The 23,960-nt window shown below is 43.5% G+C and overlaps 1 protein-coding gene across 1 annotated transcript in view; it reads right to left on the bottom strand.

The window, feature by feature from the left end:
• Positions 1 to 8,346: 8,346 nt before the first annotated feature.
• Positions 8,347 to 23,960, bottom strand: part of hcls1 (hematopoietic cell-specific Lyn substrate 1) — a 52,395-nt gene continuing 36,781 nt past the window's right edge. Inside the window, exons 11-16 of the mRNA XM_048554062.2 lie at positions 23,580 to 23,649; positions 22,345 to 22,493; positions 20,321 to 20,530; positions 18,230 to 18,353; positions 17,870 to 17,938; positions 8,347 to 9,954 (exon numbers count right to left, since the gene is read on the bottom strand). Of these exons, the coding sequence (XP_048410019.1) occupies positions 9,818 to 9,954; positions 17,870 to 17,938; positions 18,230 to 18,353; positions 20,321 to 20,530; positions 22,345 to 22,493; positions 23,580 to 23,649 (759 nt within the window). The 3' untranslated portion in view covers positions 8,347 to 9,817. The remainder of the gene's footprint in view (positions 9,955 to 17,869; positions 17,939 to 18,229; positions 18,354 to 20,320; positions 20,531 to 22,344; positions 22,494 to 23,579; positions 23,650 to 23,960) is intronic.

Below are 23,960 nucleotides of genomic sequence, written 5' to 3'. Positions count from 1 at the left end.
TATCTTTATGTAGTACCTGATCACTCCTCTTAAAGCATCCACACAAAGCAGTTGCCATGACTAAACATACATAAGGTAAGAGTTCACTAGGAACAATAACTGGTTAATCTACTTTTGGTGATGTTGGCTATGAAGGAATGAAACTGGTCAATCAAGAGAAACAAATATTTACCACCAGCATTTCATGCCTATTCCTTGAAAAATTGACTGGGGACTTTCTTCTCAAACTAAGGTGCTTCCATATGGTGGCTCAGTGGTTTGCACTGCTGCCTCACAGCATCAGAGACATGAGTTTGATTCCAACCTCAGCCAAACATCTGTGTGCAGTTTGCACGTTCTCCCCGTGTCTGCATGGGTTTCCTACCACAGTCCAAAGACATGCAGGTTAGTTGGATTGGCCATGCTAAATTGCCCATTGTATTTGCAGATATGTAGGCTGGATAGATTAACCATGGGAAATACAGAGTTACAAGGATAGAGTAGGATGTGGGTCTTTCTGGGATGCTTTTCGGAGGATGGTGCAGTTTGATGGGCCAAATGGCCTGATTCCCCACCGTAAAATAGGATGTTCCAGAATTTTGACCAAGCAATGATGCATGCCAATATATTTCCCAGTTGGAATTTTTCTTAAATAAAAACAGAAATTGCTCGGGAAACTCAGCAGGTCTGGCAGCATCTGTGTGGCGAGAGAAACAGAGTTAACAGAGTCCAATGTAACACTTCTTCAGAACTTTGTTTTTATTGAACATTTTTTCTTCCTTTGCCTCCTACTCCTTTATGTCATAACCATTGCATCTTCACTGTGAACAATTATCTGTTGTGTTAAGCTGTTCTTGGCTGGTGCCCTATGGGTGTAAGAGCCATTTAGGGCCACTCAGTTCTCGTGGCTGCACCTGAGCAGATACAGACACACCCAGTGGGAAATATTGCAATATTTTGGAAACTGAAATAGGGCAGGGAGAAATCATAATCATAATCTTACAGGACCCACCAAAGTGTGGGAATTTGTACTGGCATTTGTCATAGGGTATATCACATATAAAATATAGAGGCAAGATATAGCCCACTTGAACTGTCTCCATAGTTCAATAAGATTTAGCTTTAAACCCACGCCTGGAGGGGACAATTTTTTCACACAGAGGGTGATGCAAGTACGAAATGAGCTGCCAGAGGAGGTGGTGGAGGTAGATATAGTTACAACATTTAAAAGGCATCTGGATGGGTAAATGAATAGAAAGGGTTTAGAGGGATATGTCCAAATGCTAGCAAATAGAACTAGATTAATGTAGACTATCTGGGGCATGGACGGCATGGACTGAGTTGGACCACGCAGTGTGTTTCCGTGCAGTATGTCTATATGACTCTAAGATTTTCCCACCCAATATTCAGATCAATTGATTCCCTTAGTCTCCAAAAATCTATCAATTTCTGGCTCAGTCGGCTGATAAAAAGAAATTGCTGCCACTGGTGGAAATAACAAGAACTAAAGGAAAACAATTCAAGGATTTTGATAAAGAAAACAATACTAATATGATGCATGGTTAGAATCTGGAATGGCTGGCTTGACAGCATGGTGGACAGAGATTAAGTACATGTCTTAAAAAACGATAAGTATCTGAATTTTTTTAAACAAGGAGGCCAGAATGTGGGAGAATGACTCTTCTGCAGACAGTCAGCACTGACACAACAGGCCAAATATCTTCTTGTATGCAGTTATTCTGTCATTCTGTGAGAACTTACAGTGATTTTGTTCCCATGCAGTAATTGCCTGGTCTTTTGAGGTGACAAGGAACATGGTTTTTGGAAGATCTTGTTGAATGTGATACTGAATTCCTATTTTTAGCTCAAGAAACCAGAGAGCAAATGCACACTTCGTTGTTGAGTGACTAGATTTTAAATAACACAGACATTCCCTCCTGGTTATAAAACAGTGAATGCTTCAGTACTATTGTCAATAAAGGTGATGCATGTATGAATCCTGTGAAAGTCAGCAGTAATTTACTTCTGATTCCAGATAGATAGGCTTATTGGAAATGCTTAATGAAGGAGTCATCAAATAATCAGCTTTTTCTTACAAAAGCTGGCCATTTGCTGTCTTGTCTTGATTTTAGAAACCTCTGGATCACAGAGGAGTTTGGTGCAGTCCTCATTAATGACAGCAAAGTAATTTCAACCATTGGGTCATTGATCTAGCTGGAGTAGAAGCTCTGTATCCAATGCACGTTCAGTTTAGCACAGGCTGAGCAGATTTCATGTCACATCCTCATCTAATTTGTTTCAGTCATTTCACTGGATGCTGCAGGAGTGAGTCAAAGCTTCAGAGAAGTAAAAGCCATGTAAAGCTCATACAAATCAGACTTCCAACACTATAAAAATGATTCTGGGAACTTTGAAAATTTCTGTTTTGGTGTCATAAAATGGTTCAAAGCTCAGGGATAAAAATATGTGCTGTATCTGCTGATTTATTTTGCTTCTGCACAAATCTGCCTTTTATGATAATTATCATTTGCATATAATTTGTATAACTGGAGCTATATGCCCTGCCAATGTGGTAATTTCAATCGTGGACATAACAACAACTAATAATCATTCATAGAATCTCTATGGCCCATGGAAGGAGATTAACTGGGAAGGATACTAAGGGCATAGAGAGCGTAGACCGCTAATTCATTGGATTCAGCTTGGTATGAGAAAGCAAGACTAGAGAAACTGTTTCATTCTATCAAAGTAAGTTTCAAACCAGAAAGATAAACAGTTGGCCTGCTGTGTTCATCCAGCCTCACATTTTATTATCTTGGAATCTCCAGCATCTGCAGTTCCCATTATCTCTAAGATAAACAGTTAGTTGCTTGGTAGTACAGAACTTGAATATTGCTGAAAAGAGAGTTATTCTTCCAAAGTTTTACATCTTGCACTCATCAGGACAAACACAAGAATTCCATATTTCAAACAATCACAACAATTTACACAACAGGGGAGATGGCTACCCACTGACTGGCAAGTCAACTTTGACAGGCTGAAGCAAATTCTTGTGTTCCTCCTGGTAAACGTAGAATGAAACAGTTCAGCAACATAACTCTCTTTTCAGCAATACTTAGGCAATATACTTTAGAGAAGGAAACTGCCATCCTTATCTGGTGACTCCATTCCCACAGCAATGTGGTTGACTCTTAACTGTCCTTTGGGCAATTAGGGATGGGTAATAAATGCTGGTCTAGCCAGCGACAGCCACATTCCATGAATGAATAAAAAGATAAAAGTTACTGAATGTGAGACTGTGTTTCCACATCCAGGCTTTGTGTTTGAGGCTCAAATTGGGTCAACTTTGAACACTAAACTGGATTGTGGTTGAAAGAAAAGGAGAAGAAAACTTATTGAGGGAGGAAGGTAAATGTGATTTCGAGTAGCTGTTGCATTGTTTTAGAACTTTTCTGCAGTGGACGGCAAGACATCAGAATGATGTGTTGCCTCCCTGGTGCCAGGATCAAGGATATCTCAGAGAAAGTGCAGAATACTCTCAAAGGGGAGAGTGACCAGCAGGAAATCTTTGCACACATTGGAACCAACGACATTAGAAAAGAAAAGGACAAGATTCCGAAGCAAGACAATACAGGAAGTTAGGAAGGAATTTAAAAAGGAGTTCCTTAAGGGTGGTAATTTTGGATTACTCCCAGTGTCCACAATTCAGTGAGAGTAGGATGGGAGAATAGGGCAAATGAATGTGTGGCTGAGGAGCTGGTGCAGGGTTCACATTTTTGGATCATTGGAATGTCTTCTGGGGTAGAAGTGATCTGCATAAAAAGGAAGGATTGCACCTGAATTGGAAGGGGACTAATATACTGGTGCAGAGATTTGCTAGAGCTCCTTGGGAGGATTTAAATTAGTCAGGGGGAAGAGGGGTGGGGTGGTTGGCAGGGAAGGGGTGTACCCAGGGAGATGGTGAGAAAAGAGATGTCTGAAACTGGTGCAGTTGGGAAAAGGAGCAAGTCATTAGTCAGGGCAGGCAGGAATATAGCAGAGAATGAGGTAGGACTGATAAATGACACTGCATTTATTTCAATGCAAGAGGCCTAACAGGTAAGGCAGATGAACTTAGGGCATGGCTGGGAACATGCGACTGGGATATCATAGCAATTATAGAGGCATGCCTCGGGGATGGACAGGACTGGCAGCTTACTGTTCTAGGTACAGATGCTATAGGAAGGATAGAAAGTGTGGCAAGAGAGGTGGGGGAGTGGTTTTTTTGATAAGGGATAACATTACGGCTGTACTTAGGGAGGATATTCTTGGGAATGCATCCAGGGAAGTTATTTGGGAGGAACTGAGACATAAGAAAGTGATGATCAACTTATTGCAATTGTACGATAGACCCCCCAGTAGTCAATGGGGAATTGAGAAAAAAATTAATGAGATCTCAATTATCTGTAAGGATAATAGGGTGATCATGGTAGGGGATTTTAACTTTCCACACATAGACAGGGACTGCCATAGTGTTAAGGGCTTAGATGGAGAGGAATTCGTTAAGTGTTTACAAGAAAATTTTCTGGTTCAGTATTTGGATGTACCTACTAGAAAAAATGGAAAACTTGACCTACTCTTGGGAAATAAGGCTGGGCAGGTGACTAAAGTGTCAGTGGGGGGAGCACTTTAGGGCCAGTGACCATAATTCTGTTAGTGTTAAAATAGTACTGGAAAAGAATAGGCCAGATCCGAAAGTTAAAGTTCTGAATTGGAAGAAGGCTGATTTTGATGGTATGAGGCAAGAATGCTCAAAAGTTGATCAGGAGTGGATGTTTGCAAGTAAAGGGACAGGTGAAAATTGGGAAGCCTTTAAAAATGAGATAACGATAGTCCAGGGCGGGTATCTTCCTGTAGGGCGAAGGGCAAGGCTGATAGGTGTACGCAATGCTGGTTAACTAGAGAAACTGAGGTTTTGGTTGAGAATAAGAAGGAAGCATTTGTCAGGTATAGACAGCAGAGATCGAGTGAATCCCTAGAAGAGTATAAACACAGTAGGAGTATACTTAGGAGGGAAATCAGGAGGGCAAAAAGGGGACATGAGATAGGTTTGGAAAATAGGGCTCAGGAGAATCCAAAGGGATTGTACAAATATATAAAGGACAAAAGTGTAAATAGGGATAGAATAGGGCCCCTTAAAGATCAGCAAGGCCACTGAAGTATGAAATCACCAATGATGGGGGAGATACTAAATGAGTATTTTGCATCAGTTTTTTTTCAATGGAGAGGGATATGGAAGATAGAGAATGTGTGGAAATATATAGTGACAACTTGAAATAAGTCCATATTACAGAGAGGGACGTGCTGGACATCTCAAAACACATAAAAGTGGTTAAGTTCCCGGGTCAGGTGTAACATGATCCTGTGGGAAGCTAGAGAAATGATTGCTGGACCCTTTACTGAGATATTTGTGTCATCAGTAGCCACAGGTGAGGTGCCAGGCGACTGGAGATTGGCTGACATTGTGCCACTATTTAAGTAAGGTGTTGAGGAAAAGGAACTATAGACCAGTGAGCCTGACATCGATGGTGGGCAAGTTGTTTGAGGCAATCCTGAGGGACAAAATTTACATGTATTTGGAAAGGCAAGGATCGATTAGGGATAGTCAACATGGCTTGGTGCATGAGAAATCGTATCTCAGTAACATGATTGAGATTTTTGAAGTAACAAAGAGGATTGATGAAGGTAGAGCAGTGGACATGATCTATCTGGACTTCAGTAAGGCTTTTGACAAGATTCCTCATGGTAGACTGGTTAGCAAGGTTACGTCACTTGGAATATAGAGAGAACTAGTCATTTGGATACAGGACTGGCTCGAAGGTAGAAAACAGAGGATGGTGGTGATGGGTTGCTTTTCAGACTGGAGGCCTGTGACCAGCAGTGTCCCACAAGGATTAATGCTGGGTCCAATGCTTTCACCAATTATGTAATTGATTTGGATGTGAGCAAAGGTGGTATGGTTAGTAAGTTTGCAGCTGATTGGTGGTGTAGCAGACAATGAAGAAGATTACCTCAGAATACAATGGGATCTTGATCAGATAGGACAATCCGCCAATGAGTGGCAGATACAGGTTAATTTAGATAAATTATCTAAAAAATTTAGATAAACATCTTGTAAAGGCAGGACTTATACACTTAATGGTAAGGTCCTGGAGCATGTTGCTGAATAAAGAGACCTTGGAGTGCAAGCTCATAGTTTCTCAAGAGTGGAGTCGCAAGTAGGTAGGATAGTGAGGAAGGGTTTGGTATGCTTGCCTTTATTGGTCAGTGCATTGAGTATAAGATTTGAGAGGTCAGTTGCGGTGTACAGAACATTGGTTAGACCACTTTTAGAATACTGTGGGTAATTCTGGTCTCCCTGATGTAAAAAGGTTGTTATGAAACTTGAGCGGGTTCCAAAAAGATTTACAAGGATATTGCCAGGGTTGGAGGGTTTGAGGAAACGTGGAATAGGCTGGGGCTATATTCCCTGGAGCATCGAAGGCTGAGGGTTATAGAGGGTTACATAAAATCATGAGGGGCATGGATAGGGTGAATAGCCAAGGCCTTTTCCCCGGGGTGATGGAGTCTAAAACTAGAGGGCATAGGTTAATTGTGAGTGAGGAAAGATTTAAAAGGGACCTAAGGGGCACCTTCTCCCCCAGAGGGTCCTGCGTGTATGGAATGAGCTGTCAGAGGAACTGGTGGAGACTGGTACAATTACAACATTTGAGAAGGCATCTGGATGGGTACATGAATAGGAAATGTTTAGAGGGATATGGGCAAAATGCTGGCAAATGGGACTAGATTTATCCAGAATATCTGGTCAGCATTGGTGAGTTGGACCGAAGGGTCTGTTTCCATGCTGTACATCTCTATGACTCTATGGCTGTATTTGGTCACATATAGTGTACACAGTGACAAAGACACAGCCCATTTGAGAGCATTTGGCTTCAGACCAGTGGGACTGAATGTAGCTGCAATATAGAAAAGCACTAATGTATTATCTCTGTACTGCCTCGTCACAACTTTCAGATCCATCCTGAACAAGCCATGTCAGCTTCTGTCTGAAAGTACTGTTTCAGACTTATGATTTCTATTTTCTAATGGCTAAAGAATACTGTGTGATCTCCTCTATCAGACGTTTCCAAATGTAATTAACAGAATTGATCAGCTGGAGAATCATAATCCTTCTTGGCACTATTAAAGCTCATCAGACATACTCTAGGAGCTTTTGTTAGTTTCTCCGACATTGTCCCATCAAACATTCCCGGGGTAGGTACAGTATGGTTCAATAACTCTTCGCTCACAAAGTGAAAGCTCTGTGCTCACACCAGGCTGAACTTAATTAAACATATTAAGACCACCGTGTGAACATACTGCAAACCTTACTCTGACAGTCCCATTCCAGTCTTGAACTGTAATTATAGAGCGCCTCAGATTTCAGGAATACCAAAGACTTTTCACTTCTGGAAAAGTGGCATTACACCATTAGACAATAGGTGCAGGAGTAGGCCGTTCGGCCCTTCCAGCCAGCACCACCATTCATTATGATCATGGCTGATCATCCACAATCAGTATCCTGTCCCTGCCTTATCCCCATAACCCTTGATTCCACTATCTTTAAGAGCTCCATCCATCTCTTTCTTGAAAGTATCCAGAGAGTTGGCCTCCATTGCCTTCTGGGCCAAAGCATTCCATATATGCACCACTCTCTGGGTGAAGAAGTTTTTCCTCAACTCTGTTCTAAATGGCCTACCCCTTATTTTTAAACTGTGTCCTCTGGTTCTGGACTCACCCATCAGCGGAAACATGCTTCCTGTCTCCAGAGTGTCCAATCCCTTAATAATCTTATATGTCTCAATCAGTTCCTCTCTCATCCTTCTAAACGCAAGTGTATACAAGCCCAGTCCCTCCAATCTTTCAACATATGATAGTCCTGCCATTCTGGGAATTGACCTCGTGAACCTACGCTGCACTCCCTCAATAGCAAGAATGTCCTTCCTCAAATTTGGAGACCAAAACTGCACACAATACTCCAGGTACGGTCTCACCAGGGCCCTGTACAGCTGCAGAAGGACCTCTTTGCTCCTATACGCAATTCCTCTTGTGATGAAGGCCAGCATGCCAAAAGCCTTCTTCACTGCCTGCTGTACCTGCATGCTTGCTTTCATTGAATGATGTACAAGAACACCTAGATCTCACTGTACTTCCCCTTTACCTAACTTGACTCCATTGACATAGTAATTAGTTGGAGCACTGGAGTACTAGCCTTAGGACTGTAAGCATGGGAACAATGGGAGAAATGAGAGGAAATATTTTCACACAGCCATTAAAACATGAATGCTTTATTTCCAGTAACTATTAGGCAGACACCATGACAACATTTCAAAAAGAATCGAATGAAAATTTGAACATTTTTTAATTCAGCATATGCAAAGTCAACTTATAATTCCAGCATCATGAAGCATTGTGAGCTAACCTCACAGGTCCCTGATTGTTTTGTTAGTTCAGCAACATGGAGAATGGTTTGCATTTGTTCACAAGGGCCAGCCGTCATCATCACAATGTTATGATTCAAGGTGAACAGTCACTATCCATTTAAGAAATGCCTAACTGCAAAGTGACCAGTTGAATCTTGGTTGATGGGGTCAGAGACAATACAGTAATGTATAGGGACATCTGCTGCCAATTTAGATCATGAGCGAGTGAAGAAAATTCAAAAGGAAAAATGTTGATCATCAACTTGACCAACTCATGTGAAATAAAGTATAGGACATGCCTGCGCTTGGGACTAGGACCGGGGGGGGGGGGGGGGGGGGGGGGGTGGATTCGCTGGTGATCATTCCCACTGGTGGCTGACAGACATACAGTGCACACTAAGAGGAAAAGTCAACAAAAATACTCCCAGGCTTAGTCTTCCATTTCCCTAGCCCTACACTCATCCCTGAAACATCTGGACAATAAGGATACCCACACCAGGCTTCTACTTATTGACTACAGCTCCAACTTCAACACTATGTGATCTGCCTGTACTGCATGCAAAACAAAACTTGTCACTGTACCTATGCGCATGTGACAATAATAAATCAAATCCACAGTCTTCACTAGAAATCGGGCATAAAAGACATCTCTTTAAGGGGCATGGGACAAATTGTCGGAACAAGGAACAAATACAAGACAATTGGGCATCCTGTCAATCATAATAAGTGTCTTGAAGATGGAGATGGAATGGAGCAATGGAGCAAATTAATAACAAACTATTATCACAATGTTTATTCACCTAGTTTGTGTCTGAATGAGGAACACATGGAGGATCAGTTTTATCATGAGATAAGTAGACTGCAAGGAGCCTGACAGAAAATACTTCATTATTTGCAGATGAGTAACTGTCAGTTGAGTGTGTGGTGAGCAATTCTAACCTAGAAACTCATTATTCCACACTAAATAGAAGAATGATAAATGGAAAGTCAAGGAATTTGCTCCTTCGGAAAAGCCAGCAACTTTGGCAATTAGAAAAGAATTTGGAAAGGAAAACGTAAAAGGATACAGGGAAATAGAATTTGAATAAGTAACTCTGAATTAGCAATGGTGATACATCAGTAGCCAGCATTCCAATTTTCTGAGCTGGAATCTGCAGTATGGTAATGGTTTCATTCATGGGAACAGCAGAATTTGGGTTTTAATGAGAAAGAAAAAGAATTATTTATGTTTAGCAGGTGCAAAATTATTAAAATCTTGGTGAGTTTTAACTCCAATGCCGGGAGGTTTGGTATTGATGGATAAAGGTGAAATGAACTTCATTCGCATTGGTCCATGTTCACTGTATCAGCTCCACATAATTGGCTGGGAAAAGTCCAATTTTGCCGTTGCATTGGCCCTGCCACCAGCCCTCGTCAACCATCTCAATGTTTGTGATGATGTCTTTGGGATCGAAAGAGATTTCATCGTCACCCTCTGTAACATATTTAGAGGAGAATTGGTCAATATAAAAGCAGGATGCTGCTGAATGCCTTCTACAATGACTGATGGGCAGCAACAAATCTTTAAGACAGACATATATTTATATAGCAGCATTTCAAACCTTAGGATGTCCAAATAGCCTTACAATCAGTGAAGTGTGTTTGAAGTGTAGTCACTGTTATAATGTAGGGAAGAGGGCAGCCAAACAGTGCACCAGAAGGCTAAACAAACACCAATATAATTGTGAATGAATTATTTGTTTCAGCAATGTTATTTGAGGAAAACAGCACATTATTACTCCTCACTGAATACAGCAATCAGACTTTTGCACCATCACCAAGATTACACTTCAAACTTCCTTTATCAGCTGTCAAGCTCTTTGGGACAACCAAAAGGCATCAAAAAAAGAACAGTGTACTTTCTTTATTTTCATTTTCTACCCACCCAAAACAGCAATGGGACCTCACCTGAAGCACAACAATTCTGACAGTGCAGCGCTTCTGTCGGACTTTAAACCATCACCCATTAACTAGTTCTGCAGTCACAGCACTTGGAGAGTGCATAGGGCACATCTGGCAGAACAACAGTTAACTTCCTCTTTGCAGAGTGTGAGTCCTGCTCACTGAGTCATGGCTAGCCATGACGGTTGGGGTGCTTAATGGGAGCTAAATGTGTAGCAAAGGTAGACATTATTACTCAAGAGTATGAAAGAGGTATTGGAATTATTTTGTGAATAATGAACTTCATAGGGGCTGAGGTACTGGTTTCAATTATTACTCCAGTTAGAAGGTTGTGATAAGTGATAAAGAGAGAGATTTGGATTGGCACTTAAGCTTTTCACCATAATGTCACAAACACATAATTATGATTCTGTAGATTTGTAATGATAACCTGTTAAAAGTACATTATTGTGTCAAGAACTTTGAATTTAGAATTAAATTAAAAGCCATTTGACTGGGAGATAAATATTTCAAACAAAGGTTGTGTCACAACAGACAGCTGTCTCCATGGATATTTATTTAAAGTTTGTCAGACTCTGCAATCCCTAGAGCTGTTTGTGAAGAGATATTGAAATGCAAGATCTTCCAGTGATGTACTCTGAATCTTATAAAGGTGTAAAGGCTCCTTAGCTTCTGAGAAAACAAGAGAAGGGAACATACTTCAAAGGGATTCATGTTGCCTACTGGAACATGACCTTATTTGAAATTAACACAGCTGCAATTTTTACAGGGATAGCAGGAACTGCAGATGCTGGAGAATCTGAGATAACAAGGTGTAGAGCTGGATGAACACAGCAGGCCAAGCAGCATCAGAGGAGCAGGAAGGCTGATGTTTCGGGCCTAGACCCTTCTTCAGATATTTTTACTATCCAGCTATTTTTACTTTTATTTTATAATCATTTTTTAGAATCACCAGGAAAATTTCAAAGAGATATCACTGGAGGGGTTTCTCAGCCAAGGGAACCAAGAAGAAGATAGCCAGGAATGAACTCTTAGGAGCAAATTACTGCAGTTGCTGGAATCTGTATTGAAAACAAAAAACGCTGGAAATCACAGCGGGTCAGGCAGCATCCATGGAGAGAGAGCAAGCTAACATTTCAAGTCTAGATGACCTCTTCGTCAGAGCTGGTGGCATTTCTTGTTTGCAGGAATCAACTTCTCTTCTGCCATAAGGAGTCCAGGCAATCCCTAAGTGCTGTAACTGTGGAACTAGTGAGGATCAAGAAACTTTTTCTCTCTCTCTTTCACCCAAAACATGGTGACCACCAGCCAGTACAGCTGCACTGGAAATACCGCCTGCCATCACAATGACTGAATGAAACTTAAAGTTTCAATCTTTCACTTTGGAAAGTGAAATTTTAAGGAGGGACAAGTCTCCAATGATCTTACTTTCAACTTTATACTCATCTTTCATTCTTATCTACTTTTAATGTTTATATATCTTCTTTTAGCAAATAGCCTTTTACTTTTGATTGAATAATGAGAGCCCTAGTTTTGCAAAATAAAAAATCACGTTTGTCTTGTTTAGGACTAAAGCTCTGATACTGAACATTTTAAAATCAAAATTGAATGGAACCTACATACAAACTTGTACAAATTCTTAGTTCATGAACAACTCTGAGGATGTATTTGTTGTGTGGTTGTGACTATTAATATCAATGAATTAGGTGAGAGATTAGAGAGTATTATGTCTAAATTTGTAGATGACAGTGAGGTAAGAGGCAGTAAGTTTTGCACATGTAATCAGCAAGTTACAAAAGAATATAGACAGGCTTCACTGAGTGGCGAGTCAAGTCGTATAAGGTCATCCACTTTTGATCCAAAAAAGACTAATCAGAACATCTTCTTAATGGTGAGAAACTAGAAATTGTGAAAGAACGGAGGAATTTAGATGCAAATAGATGCAAATTGCTACAAGCTAATAGAATTCTGCAAAAAGATAAGCAAAAGGCAAATGGAATGTGAGTATTTATCTCAGTGGGGTGGATTACAAATGAAAGGAAATGATGGCTTACTTGTACACAACTTTAATCAGATGCCATCTGTAATACTACATTAAGATCTGGGCATCCATTTCTCTAGGAGGATATAAAAGACTTACCATTGATTCGGTAAGGATTCACTAGAATTACACAGAGACTGAATGTGTTAAATTATGAAGTCAGATTGCATAAACCTGGCTCATAACTCACAATTTCATCATATAATTGAGGTTTTTGAAATTGTGAAAGAATAAATAAGAATAGGCGTAATCCTTTTTTAATGAAAAATTGGACATGAAGTATGAGCATTTCTGGCAGGTCCAACATCTATTGTCCATCAATAATTGCCTTTGAGAAAGTGAGGTGAGCCACTTCCTTGAGCCATGACAATCTGCAGTACATTCACAGTTGTGTAAAGTTTGTGGTACCATGATGTTGAACTAGCAACAATGAAGAAAAGCTGATTAGCTTCCAAGTCAGATTTGTGTATCACTTGGAGGCAAATTTGCAGATGGTGGTATTCCTATATGTCTGCTGCCCTTTAGTCTCCTAGGTGGGAGAGGTCCCAAGTTCGGAAATACCACCAAAGAAGAATTGGTGAGCTGCTTCAGTGTATCCTGTCGATTTTACACACTGATGCCACAGTGGTGGTGCTAGATGGAATGAAACGGGGCTGGGTAAATGATCAAATCATTCTCTTTGTCCTGGATGGTGTCAGGTTTCTTGAGCGTTGTTAGATATGCACTTATCCAAGTAAGTGGACAATATGCTGTCACATCCCAGTCTTGCACCTTGTAGATATTAGAAGGATTCTGGAGATTCACAAGTTGAGTTATTCACTGCAGAGCTTACAACCTCTGACCTGCTCTTGAAGACAAAGCAGGTCTATATCTAGATCAATGGTAATGACCCGAATGTTAATGGTGACAAACTCACAAACGTAAATGATCATTGTTGAAAGTCAATGGGAGGTGGTTAGACTATCCCTTGCTGGAGACTGTCATTCTCTAGTACTTACATGACATTAAAACCCTAACTCCAGCCTCCCCTTTTACCTCCTCTGTCCCCACCCCTACACAATGGAGAGGTTCCCTCCATGTCCATTGACTTCAGTTTTCTCCTTGATGCCACATTGTATCTTGACGTTAGGGATCTTTTCAGTTTTGCAGTTTTTTTCCACATTTGGACAAAAACTGTAGTGGGATCCGGAGCTGATTGATCCTATCAGGATCCCGACTGAGTATTGCTGAGCAAGTTGTTGAGAGTAAGTGCCACCTGGTAACACTGACAAAGACATCTCCCACCACTTTGCTAATGATTGACAGTACAGTGGGCAAAAATTGGTTGAGTTGGAATTGTCCTCCTTTTTGTGTAAAGGACATACCCAGGCAATTTTCCACATTGCTGGGTAGATACCAGTTTTGTATGGCTAGAGACATGGCTAATTCTGGAGCATAGTCTTCAACACCACAGTCAGCACCTATAGTCTTTGCTCTATCCAATGTATTCAACATTTCTTTATATCATTTGGAGTGAACCGAACTGGATGAAGTCACTTGAGTCATGAATAGGCCGCAAGAGGTACGGACAGCAAGTTTCCCTCTCTGAAAAGGACATCACTGAAGTAGTTGGACTTCTAAGGCTGAAATAGATAGATTCTTGATCAGTAGGAGAATCAAGTGTTATGGAGAAAGGGCAGGAAAGTGGACATGAGGAGTGTCAAATCAGCTGTGATCCTACTGAATGGCCCAACAGGTTCAAGAAAATGAGCAGCCTACTCCTGTTCTATTACTGATAATAAAGTGTGAAGCTGGATGAACACAGCAGGCCAAGCAGCATCTCAGGAGCATAAAAGCTGACGTTTCGGGCCTAGACCCTCTCTGATGAAGGATCTAGGCCCAAAACGTCAGCTTTTGTGCTTCTGAGATGCTGCTGGGCCTGCTGTGTTCATCCAGCTTCACATTTTATTATCTTGGATTCTCCAGCATCTGCAGTTCCCATTATCCCTGTTCTATTACTTATGGTCTTAGATTTTAAGATAATCAGATAGCTTCTTGTTCATTTTCACTGATCCTAACGTTTAATGAGGCCTGGACTCAAGAGGTCTTGGTGGAAAGCAACTATGCATCAGTCAGCAGGCTGATGGTAAGTCAGTGTCCATTGGCAGCACTGTGAATGGCATCTTCTGTTACACTGCTGATGACTGAGAACAGACTAAGAGGGAGGTAATTGCTGGTTTGGATTTAGACCTTTTGTGAATAAAGTACACCTAGTCAATATTGCATATTTTCCATCCAGGTACTAATATTATAGCAGTATTGGAGGACCTAACTTGAAGTGTTGCTAGTTCTTCAGTACTACAACTGGGGATGTTGTCATGACCCACAGATTCTTCTGTTTTCAGCATGGTCCGCCATTGCTTTACACTATTGTGAAGTGAACTTAATTGACTGAAGTCTGGAAGTCTGGAGTATAACGTTGGAAAGTGTGAGACCATGCACTTTGGTAGGAAGAATCAAAAGGCAGACTGTTACTTAAATGAACAGAGCTTTGAAAACAGTACAGCACAAAGGGATCTGGTGTTATGCAGATGCAGCAAGTAATTAAGAAGGCGAGTAGAATTTTGGCCTTTATCACAAGGGGGTTGGAATATAAGAGTAAGGAAGTCTTATTACGACTGTACAAGGAATTAGTGAGGCCACACTTGCATCGTGTGTACAGTTTTGGTTCCCATATTTAAGAACTGATATACCGGCACTGGGGAAGTTCAAAAAGATTCACTAGGCTGATTCTTGGGATGAAGGAGTTGACTTATCAAGAAGGGCTAAACAGATTAGACCTTTATTTATTAGAATTTAAAAGAATGAGAGGTGATCGTTTGAAACATGCAAGATTCTGAGAGTGCTTGACATTTTGGATGTTGACAAGATATTTCAGCTGGCTTGAGAATCTCAAAATAGGACACACAATGGAGATGTACAAAGGGACTCAGGTATCCTTGTCAAAAAGTCACTGAGGGCTACAATGCAGATGCAGCAAGCTGTTAGGAAAGCTAATGGAATATTAACCTTTACTGCAGGAGGAATTGAATACAGGAGTAGTGAAGTCATGCTTCAATTGTGAAGGAGCTTGGTTTGACCATGAGTGCAGTTGGGTCTCCTTCTCTCATGAAGATATCAGTACCATAGAGGGAATGCAACAAAGGTTCACCAGACTCATTTCTCAGATGGCAGCAATGTGCTATGAAGAGAGATTGGACAAATGGGCCTGTATTCTCTAGAATTTCAAAGAACGAGAGGTGATCTCAATGAATCTTAAGAATACTTAAAGAGGTAGACAGGGTAGATGCCCTAGGGGAGTCTAGAATGAGGGGCCACAACTTAACAATAAATGGAGTGCCATTTAAGACTGAAATGAGGAGGCAATCTTTACTTAGATTATGGTAAATACAGTCATACAGTTGCAGGGTTATTATAACACAGAAACAGACGCTTCGGTCCACAAGACTCACTGCGGGCCAGAGTGAACAGATAGACCTGCAGCAGACCAGAGTGAGCAGCTGACACCCGCAGCGGGCCGGGGTGAGCAGCCAAGACCCGCAGCGGGCCGGGGCAAGCAGCCGAGACCCGCAACGGGCCGGGGCGAGCAGCTCAGACCCACGGCGGGCTGGGGCGAGCAGCCGAGACCCGCGGCGGGCCGGGGCGAGCAGCCAAGACCCGCGGCGGGCCGGAGGGAGCAGCCGACACCCGCAACGGGCTGGGGCGAGCAGCTCAGACCCGTGGCGGGCCGGGGCGAGCAGCCCAGACCCGCGGCGGGCCGGGGCGAGCAGCCCAGACCCGCGGCGGGCCGGGGCGAGCAGCCCAGACCCGCGGCGGGCCGGGGCGAGCAGCCGAGACCAGCGGCGGGCCGGGGTGAGCAGCTGAGACCCGCAGCGGGCCAGAGCGAGCAACGTCAGAGACTGGTGTGAAGGAACAATCCTTATCTTAGAACACTGTTAGGACATTTTAAGCCCTCAATATATTCCTACTTTTAACTCATTTTCAACTGTGTAATTGAGCAACTGCTTTTATACCTCTGCTGTATCCAGAAATTGTACTGGGGTACTTGAACCTAAGACCTGGCTGTGAGAAGGCAGACATTGTAAATGTTTTTCACTCCACTCCTATAATGGAGCACATGTGACAATGAAAAGGACACTAAAAACTAGACCAATGCAACCATGTTCCCAAATTAAATTATTCCCACCTGCCTGCATTTGGCCTATATCCCTCCAAACCCTTCCTATTCATGTACTTAGCCAAATGTCTTTTAAATGCTGTAAATGTACTTGCATTCACCACTTCATCTAGCCTCCACTTTTTTCTCCACAGTAAAAACTGACACAAAATATTCATTTAAGATAACAAAGGGTGAAGCTGGATGAACACAGCACGCTAAGCAGCATCTCAGGAGCATAAAAGCTGACGTTTCGGGCCTAGACCCTTCATCAGAGAGGGGGATGGGGAGAGGGTTCTGAAATAAATACGGAGAGAGGGGGAGACAGATCGAAGACGGATAGAGGAGAAGATAGGTGCAGAGGAGAGCATGGGTGGGGAGGTAGGGAGAGGATAGGTCAGTCCGGGGAGGACGGATAGGTCAAGGAGGCGGGATGAGGTTGGTAGGTGGGAAATGGAGGTGCGGCTTGAGTTGGGAGGAAGGGATAGGTGAGAGGAAGAACAGGTTAGGGAGGCAGGGACGAGCTGGGCTGGTTTTAGGATGCAGTGGGGCGAGGGGATGAGCTGGGTGTTTGGCCTGCTGTGTTAATCCAGCTCCACACTTTGTTATCTTGGATTCTCCAGCATCTGCAATTCCCATTATCTCTGATCAGAGAGGGGGGCGGGAAGAGGATTCTGAAATAAATAAGGAGAGAGGCGGAGGCGGACTGAAGATAGATAGAGGAGAAGATAGGTGCAGAGGAGAGTATGGGTGGGGAGGTTAGGAGGGGATAGGTCAGTCCGGGGAGGACGGACAGGTCAAGGGGGCGGGATGAGGTCAGTAGGTAGGAAATGGAGGTGCGGCCTGAGGTGGGAGCAGGGAATAGGTGAGAGGAAGAACAGGTTTGGCAGGTGGGGACGAGCTGGGCTGGATTTGGGATGCAGTGGGGGAGGGGAGATTTTGAAGCTGGTGAAATCCACATTGATACCATTGGGCTGCAGGGTTCCCAAGTTAGATTTGTTCGCATAAAATGGCAGAACATCTGGACCCTTCCTGGCCCCCTGCAGGAGGTCAACTGACAGATGGCATGGAACAGAACTTTCAGACTACAGGGAACAGTTTACTACCAGCACTCCACCAAGGATTGGCCAGAAGAAGCTAAGCAGAGAGGTTTGTGTGAAATATTTTTCAGTCAATTACATTTACAGATTTATTTCTATGTCAATGACTTACCTCCTTGGTAATCATACAAAGCTACTGCAGTCACACCACTACTGGCAATGTCGTAAACATTCTGTGCATCTATAATTGTAGAAGCAAGATTTTTAGCAACAGGAAAAGACACAACAGTCCTGAAATTTATGATTTTAGGCATTATGTGACCATATTGTTAAACCCATCTTTCCACTGTTCCTCCATATTCCTCAAATGTGGTACTCTGAAAGTTCCCAAACCCACCAATTTCCTCATTTATCCCAACCACCCTCTTCCCCATGCCCTCAAACCCATTATTCCCCATAGCACAATCCACGAATATGCTATCCTTCACATGCATCCAGATGACATTTTAAGGATCTGGAGAAGGTATCTCACCAGTGTTGGCCACTGTATTGACTGGGGCCAGCTCTTCATAGTCTCCCTGATCATTCGCATCTTCCTTCGGGACTGTTTGCTGATAACAGTCCACAATGTTTTCATAGTCTTCACCAGTCACTTGCTGTAAAGAATAACAGAGAGACAGGCAATTTGTGATTAAATGCCATAATCAGCGAGACTGGTATTAGTCACTGCCACAATAGGGTCTACAATGATGTTGCTGATAAATATAGACATGGAATTCTCCGGAGGATAGGGTCAATCTCGCAGACGGTACGCCCATACCCGAAATAATCAAAGATATTGGGAACTGCAGATGCTGGAGATTCCAAGATAATAAAACGTGAGGCTGGATGAACACAGCTTGGCCTGCTGTGTTCATCCAGCCTCACGTTTTATTATCCCGAAATAATCAAATAGCTTTGCTTCAACGAGGGCTAAGTTGTTCACCCAAATCCACCAAGATCCTCCTTTGCATCATCAGATTGCAATCTGTATGTTTAATCAGACCTCAATTGACATTAAGTTATAAAAACCGAGAAAACAAAACCCTGCAGATGCTGTAAAAAAGAAACCAAAACAGAAATTGCTGGAAAAGCTCAGCAGGTCTGGCAGCATCTGTGAAGAGAAATCAGAGTTAACTGAACTGGGGAAGTTCTGAGGAAGGGTCACCACACCAGCAACTTCTGTTTTTATTTAATGGCCAACAAGCCTCACCCTTCTTCTTTTGAGGTCAGAAAGAGTAACAATGTTCTAATGGGACTCAGAAAAGAATATTTAGGCATCCCCTACTTGGAGTGGGCAATAAAATGAGCCCTCCTGTCCCCAACGCCATAACCCACATCTATCTCTACACTGAAAGCCCTGGGAAACCCTTCACCCTTCCCTCTGGATTCTGCGATTTGAGTCACTCCACTACTGGTAGCCATGTTTTGAGCTTCAAGGACACGAAGCTCTGGAATTTCCTCCTTCAACTTTTCTGCCTCTCCTCCTTGCATTCTTCCTTTATGACAGCCCTCAGAACCTACTTCTCTGACTAAGCATTTGGACTGCTGCCCTATTGTTTTCTCACGTAGATCATTGTAATACGTTGCTTTATGATGCCCATGTGAAGTGAATTAAGACGTTTTATTGGCTTTAAAGTGCAAGTTGTTGCAACTGCAGTAACTTCCTTTATGCTGTTTCATCAACCACTTCCAAGGCACATGTAGCATAGTTACGTTTAGAGTATAGCTCTCTCTACACTGTCTCAAGCGCATCTAGGATAGCTACAACATATATTTAGTAAATCTCTCTTGAAATTATCCTATTATCCCGACCCAGGATGGGAGGAAGATGCAGTTAGATACAGAGTAAAGCGCTGTAATCTAAAGGACAGGTGAAGGGTAAAGTTCCCTCTACAAACCAAAACAATGAATGACTCTTTACTAGAGTGTCACTTATTGTCAGAACAAATAGATTACAAGAGCAGGCTGTATAAGGTTCTGGTCAGTTTGCATTTGGAATATTGGGAGCAGTTTTGGTCCCTGTTTCTGACGAAGAATTTGCTGGCACTTGTTGGAGAGATTAGGACCCAATGGCACAGCCTCAGAGTGAAGGGACAGCCCTTTAGAACTGAGGTGCGGAGGAATTTTTTCAGCCAGAGGGTGGCTAATCTGTGGAACTCATTGACTCAGAAGGCTCTGGAGGCCAAATCGTTGAGTGTACGTAAGACAGAGATATATAGGTCCTTGACTAGTAAGGGGATCAAGGGTTGTGAGAAGAAGGCAGGAGAATGGAATTGAGAAACCTTTCAGCCATGATCGAATGCTGGAGCAGACTCGATGGGCTGAATGACCTAATTATGCTCCTATAACTTGCGTGTTTCCCCATTTCCCAAAGTGGCCACCATCCGGTCTTCTAATGCCCACCATGGCTGAAATGGTGGCTTTTGTGCTCAGCTGTCATCGTGGCTTTGTGATGGCCCAAAAATATTCCACGTAGAAATGTTAGTCTGGGGAGAAAATGCTCAAGAAAGCACACGAAACTCGACTGAATCTTCAATATTTTGCCTTGTCCTTCATTGGCTGACAATCAGATATCCATTACCTCCTGGTAAGACTCAGGACTGTCGTAGACAGGGGTTTCCTCTGGCTCAGGCTCAGGCTCAGGCTCAGGCTCAGGCTCATTAATTGGTTTTTGACCCCGGCTTCGAGGAACAGGCTGAGGCTGTTTTGACTTCTCTGGTTCTTGTATTTCTGCCGCTTCCTCCTGCTCTGGCTCTTGTATTTCTGCCTCTTCCTCCTGGTACACTTCCTCCTGTGAATGAAGAGGGTTAAAGGTTAACATGGCAGGAATCCTTTGAACCCAATAGCACTGTACATGTGATTGGTTCCCAGCAGAACTGTAATAATGACCTCTCAACTCAAGATCTTCCGTCATTCACTAATGCTTTAACTCTCTCTTTAGTCAATCCCACTTTACTCAATTCTCTTCTCTTGCGTCTTCCCGAGGAACAACCCTTTCTGATCTGAGCTTTCTTTGTTTTCCCTGCCCAGATTCTCACTTTTTTTGAAAACAACTCATTTTGTTTCCTGTTCTAACCCTGCAATAAGGGCTTAGGTTCTTTTCACTCTTTGAACAGGCACTCGAGTTTCTGGCATCACAAAACAGCAACTGTTTATCCACATGTGAATCCTGATGGTGAATGGCTGAGGCGCTACCTGTCCAAAGACCCTATACAGCTGCTTATTCAACAGCAGTGGGATCAGTGACTGGTCCTCCTTGTTACCAAAGATCAACCTTTCATCCACCAGGCATAGACAAAGGATTGACATTTGGTTGATTCAGATCAATGTAACTCAGCCACACAATAAGCCAACTTTCTGACACATTATGTGATACTCACCCCCAGGCTTTCAATAACGAGCAGCCAGACAGCCACATAGACCTGCTCTATGAGTGAACGATGAGAAGGAACTGACAATATATGTGGCGACTAATAGCATTTTGCTCTCCACACCGTACTCACGGAGTGTCAGGCTTGACTCAGTGACAGCAGCCTGCGTCTGAGTCAGCAGGTCGTGGCTTCATAGTCTCAATCCAGGGTTTGAAGCCCACGAATAGGCAATACCTTCAAAGGGGACAGGAAGGGTTGTACCCTCAGAGGGCAGTCCTGAAGCAGTGTCACACTGTCAGAGGGCATGCTACAGTGCCTTGCTCTCAGAGGGCATTACTGAGTCAGTCCCTCCCCCTCAGAGAAGCAACAGTGAGTCAGTGCCACACTCTCAGAGGGGTGGTACTGAGGGAGTGCCGCACTCTCAGAGGGGCGGTACTGAGGGAGTGCCGCACTCTCAGAGGGGCGGTACTGAGGGAGTGCCGCACTCTGAGAGGAGCGGTACTGAGGGAGTGCCGCACTGTCAGAGGGGCGGTACTGAGGGAGTGCTGCACTCTTAGAGGGGCGGTACTGAGGGAGTGCCGCACTGTCAGAGGCGCAGTACTGAGGGAGTGCCGCACTCTTAGAGGGGCGGTACTGAGGGAGTGCCGCACTCTTAGAGGGGCGGTACTGAGGGAGTGCTGCACTCTCAGAGGGGCAGTTCTGAGGGAGTGCCGCACTCTCAGAGGGGTGGTACTGAGGGAGTGCCGCACTCTCAGAGGGGCGGTACTGAGGGAGTGCCGCACTCTTAGAGGGGCGGTACTGAGGGAGTGCCGCACTCTCAGAGGGGCGGTACTGAGGGAGTGCCGCACTCTCAGAGGGGCGGTACTGAGGGAGTGCCGCACTCTCAGCGGGGCGGTACTGAGGGCGTGCCGCATTCTCAGAGGGGCGGTTCTGAGGGAGTGCCGCACTCTCAATGGACAGTAAATCAATATTATTTCCTCTAATAATTGTAAAAGCAAGACAAGTAGACTGGAAATTTCAATCCTGACAGAGAAAATAAAACCTGTTTCTAATAGGGGTCGTCAATACAGAGAAAGATCTATCTGCAGTAAAGGACCAAGGTCAGATAAGTGCACTCCTTTCTCACAAGCTAGTCAACACAGCTAGTCAAAGTGTTAGTACAGAGTAGGTCATTGCACATGGCTAAAAGCTCACTTCCGGTCAGTTACCAACTTGCCATCACCCATTTGCTTACTTGCTGCTTCCTTTGTGCCTCCTCCCGCTCCCGTTTGTCTCGGGCTTGTCTCCGAGCCTTCTCCTCCTCTGCTCGCTTCTTGTTCTCTTCTTCACTGGCTTTAGCCATGTTCTCGAACCTGGCCTTCAGGCTACTTGCACCACTGCTGGCTGTGCACACAAAGGCAGACCTGATCAGTCAGAAAAACAGAGAGGGGGGCATCTAGACACAGGGATAACGGAGGAGAAGAAGACTGAGAGTACAGGAAGGGAAGAAGAGTACGTGGGAGGAGAGGTAGGGAGAAAATAGATGAGGGGAAGAAAGGGAGATAAAGAGAAAATGGGCAACAAATTCACTTCAGTTGAAACAGAGCTTCTGGGAAACAGATACAAGGGGAGGAATAGGATCAAAAGACAGGCAAGCAAAGTGAGAGTCAGAAATAAGACAGATATGGGTTTGGTTCTGAGATGTGAAAGGGATGATAGAGGAAGGTCAAGTGGTATAAAATGTCTTAGACAATGTGTAATACAGAGAGGGTGACAAATGATGCCTCAGTTATTAAAAGCACTTCATGAAACAGTATGTACATCTCAGTAATGGAACAGGGTGGCACAACAGGAACACAGGGAGCACAGTCACAATGTGGAAACACTGACACAGGGAGCATTATCACAGCATGTGGGAATATTGTCAAACTGGAGTTGCCACCTTCCTTATGTATTAAAATTGACAAATTATGTGTATGAGGCAGGGAGTATAGAGAATTGGATCTGTTGTGGTTATCAGACTTCTCATCTTTGCAGAGAACAGGAATGCATCAGTTCAATTACCAGTCAGCACTGGTTGAAGGTATTTCAGGACTGGCAGCACTGCAGTTGGCCTCAGCACCTCTTGGCTACGCCAGAGCAGGAGAGGAGAAGTGGCTCAGAAATAAAAGCCATGGGCCAGCTGCTGATCAATGTTACTTCCCTGAGAGGGACGTGTGATGAGTCTTGAATGTCATACCACCGTTTGCCCACACGCCCTGTCCAGGCTCAGACGTTGATGTTCTACTGGGAGTTTGGCTGATTCCCATTAATTAGAACTCAGAGAAGGGTCAGAGCATCCAGGAAATCAGGGGAGAGAGAAAGGGCCAGGAAGCTGAAAAGTAAATCTGTGAATCTTTTGCCAATGAAGATGACAGAGCCAACTTGGCACCATCTAAACTTGTACGCAGGGCCCTTGCCCATCAATCCAGATTGGCTACACCAACTCACCAGCTTCCACTGGCTTTGTCTTTTGATAGGACGAGGTTGGACTCTCCATCTCAGTGAAAGAGGCAGCGTTCTGGAATATGAATTAAGAAAACAGTCAGCTAGCCAGCAGTCTAACTATATAGGGTAAAGACACATCCACCGTTCACTTTCTGAGGAAGGGTCACTGGACCCGAAACGTTAACTCTGATTTTTTCCTTCAGGGGTGCTGCCAGACCTGCTGAGTTTTTCCAGCAGCTTTGTTTTTGTTCTGCCCTTCACCACACTGTAAGGCCATAAGATATAGGAGCACATTTAGGCCATTCAGCCCATCAAGTCTGCTCCACCATTCAATCATGGCTGATATGTTTCTCAGCTCAATTCTCCTGCCTGCTCCCCTCAACC

The sequence above is a fragment of the Stegostoma tigrinum genome, chromosome 25, assembly GCF_030684315.1.
Source record: "Stegostoma tigrinum isolate sSteTig4 chromosome 25, sSteTig4.hap1, whole genome shotgun sequence".
Lineage (NCBI taxonomy): Eukaryota > Metazoa > Chordata > Chondrichthyes > Orectolobiformes > Stegostomatidae > Stegostoma > Stegostoma tigrinum.
This window is presented reverse-complemented; position numbering and strand designations above follow the sequence as displayed.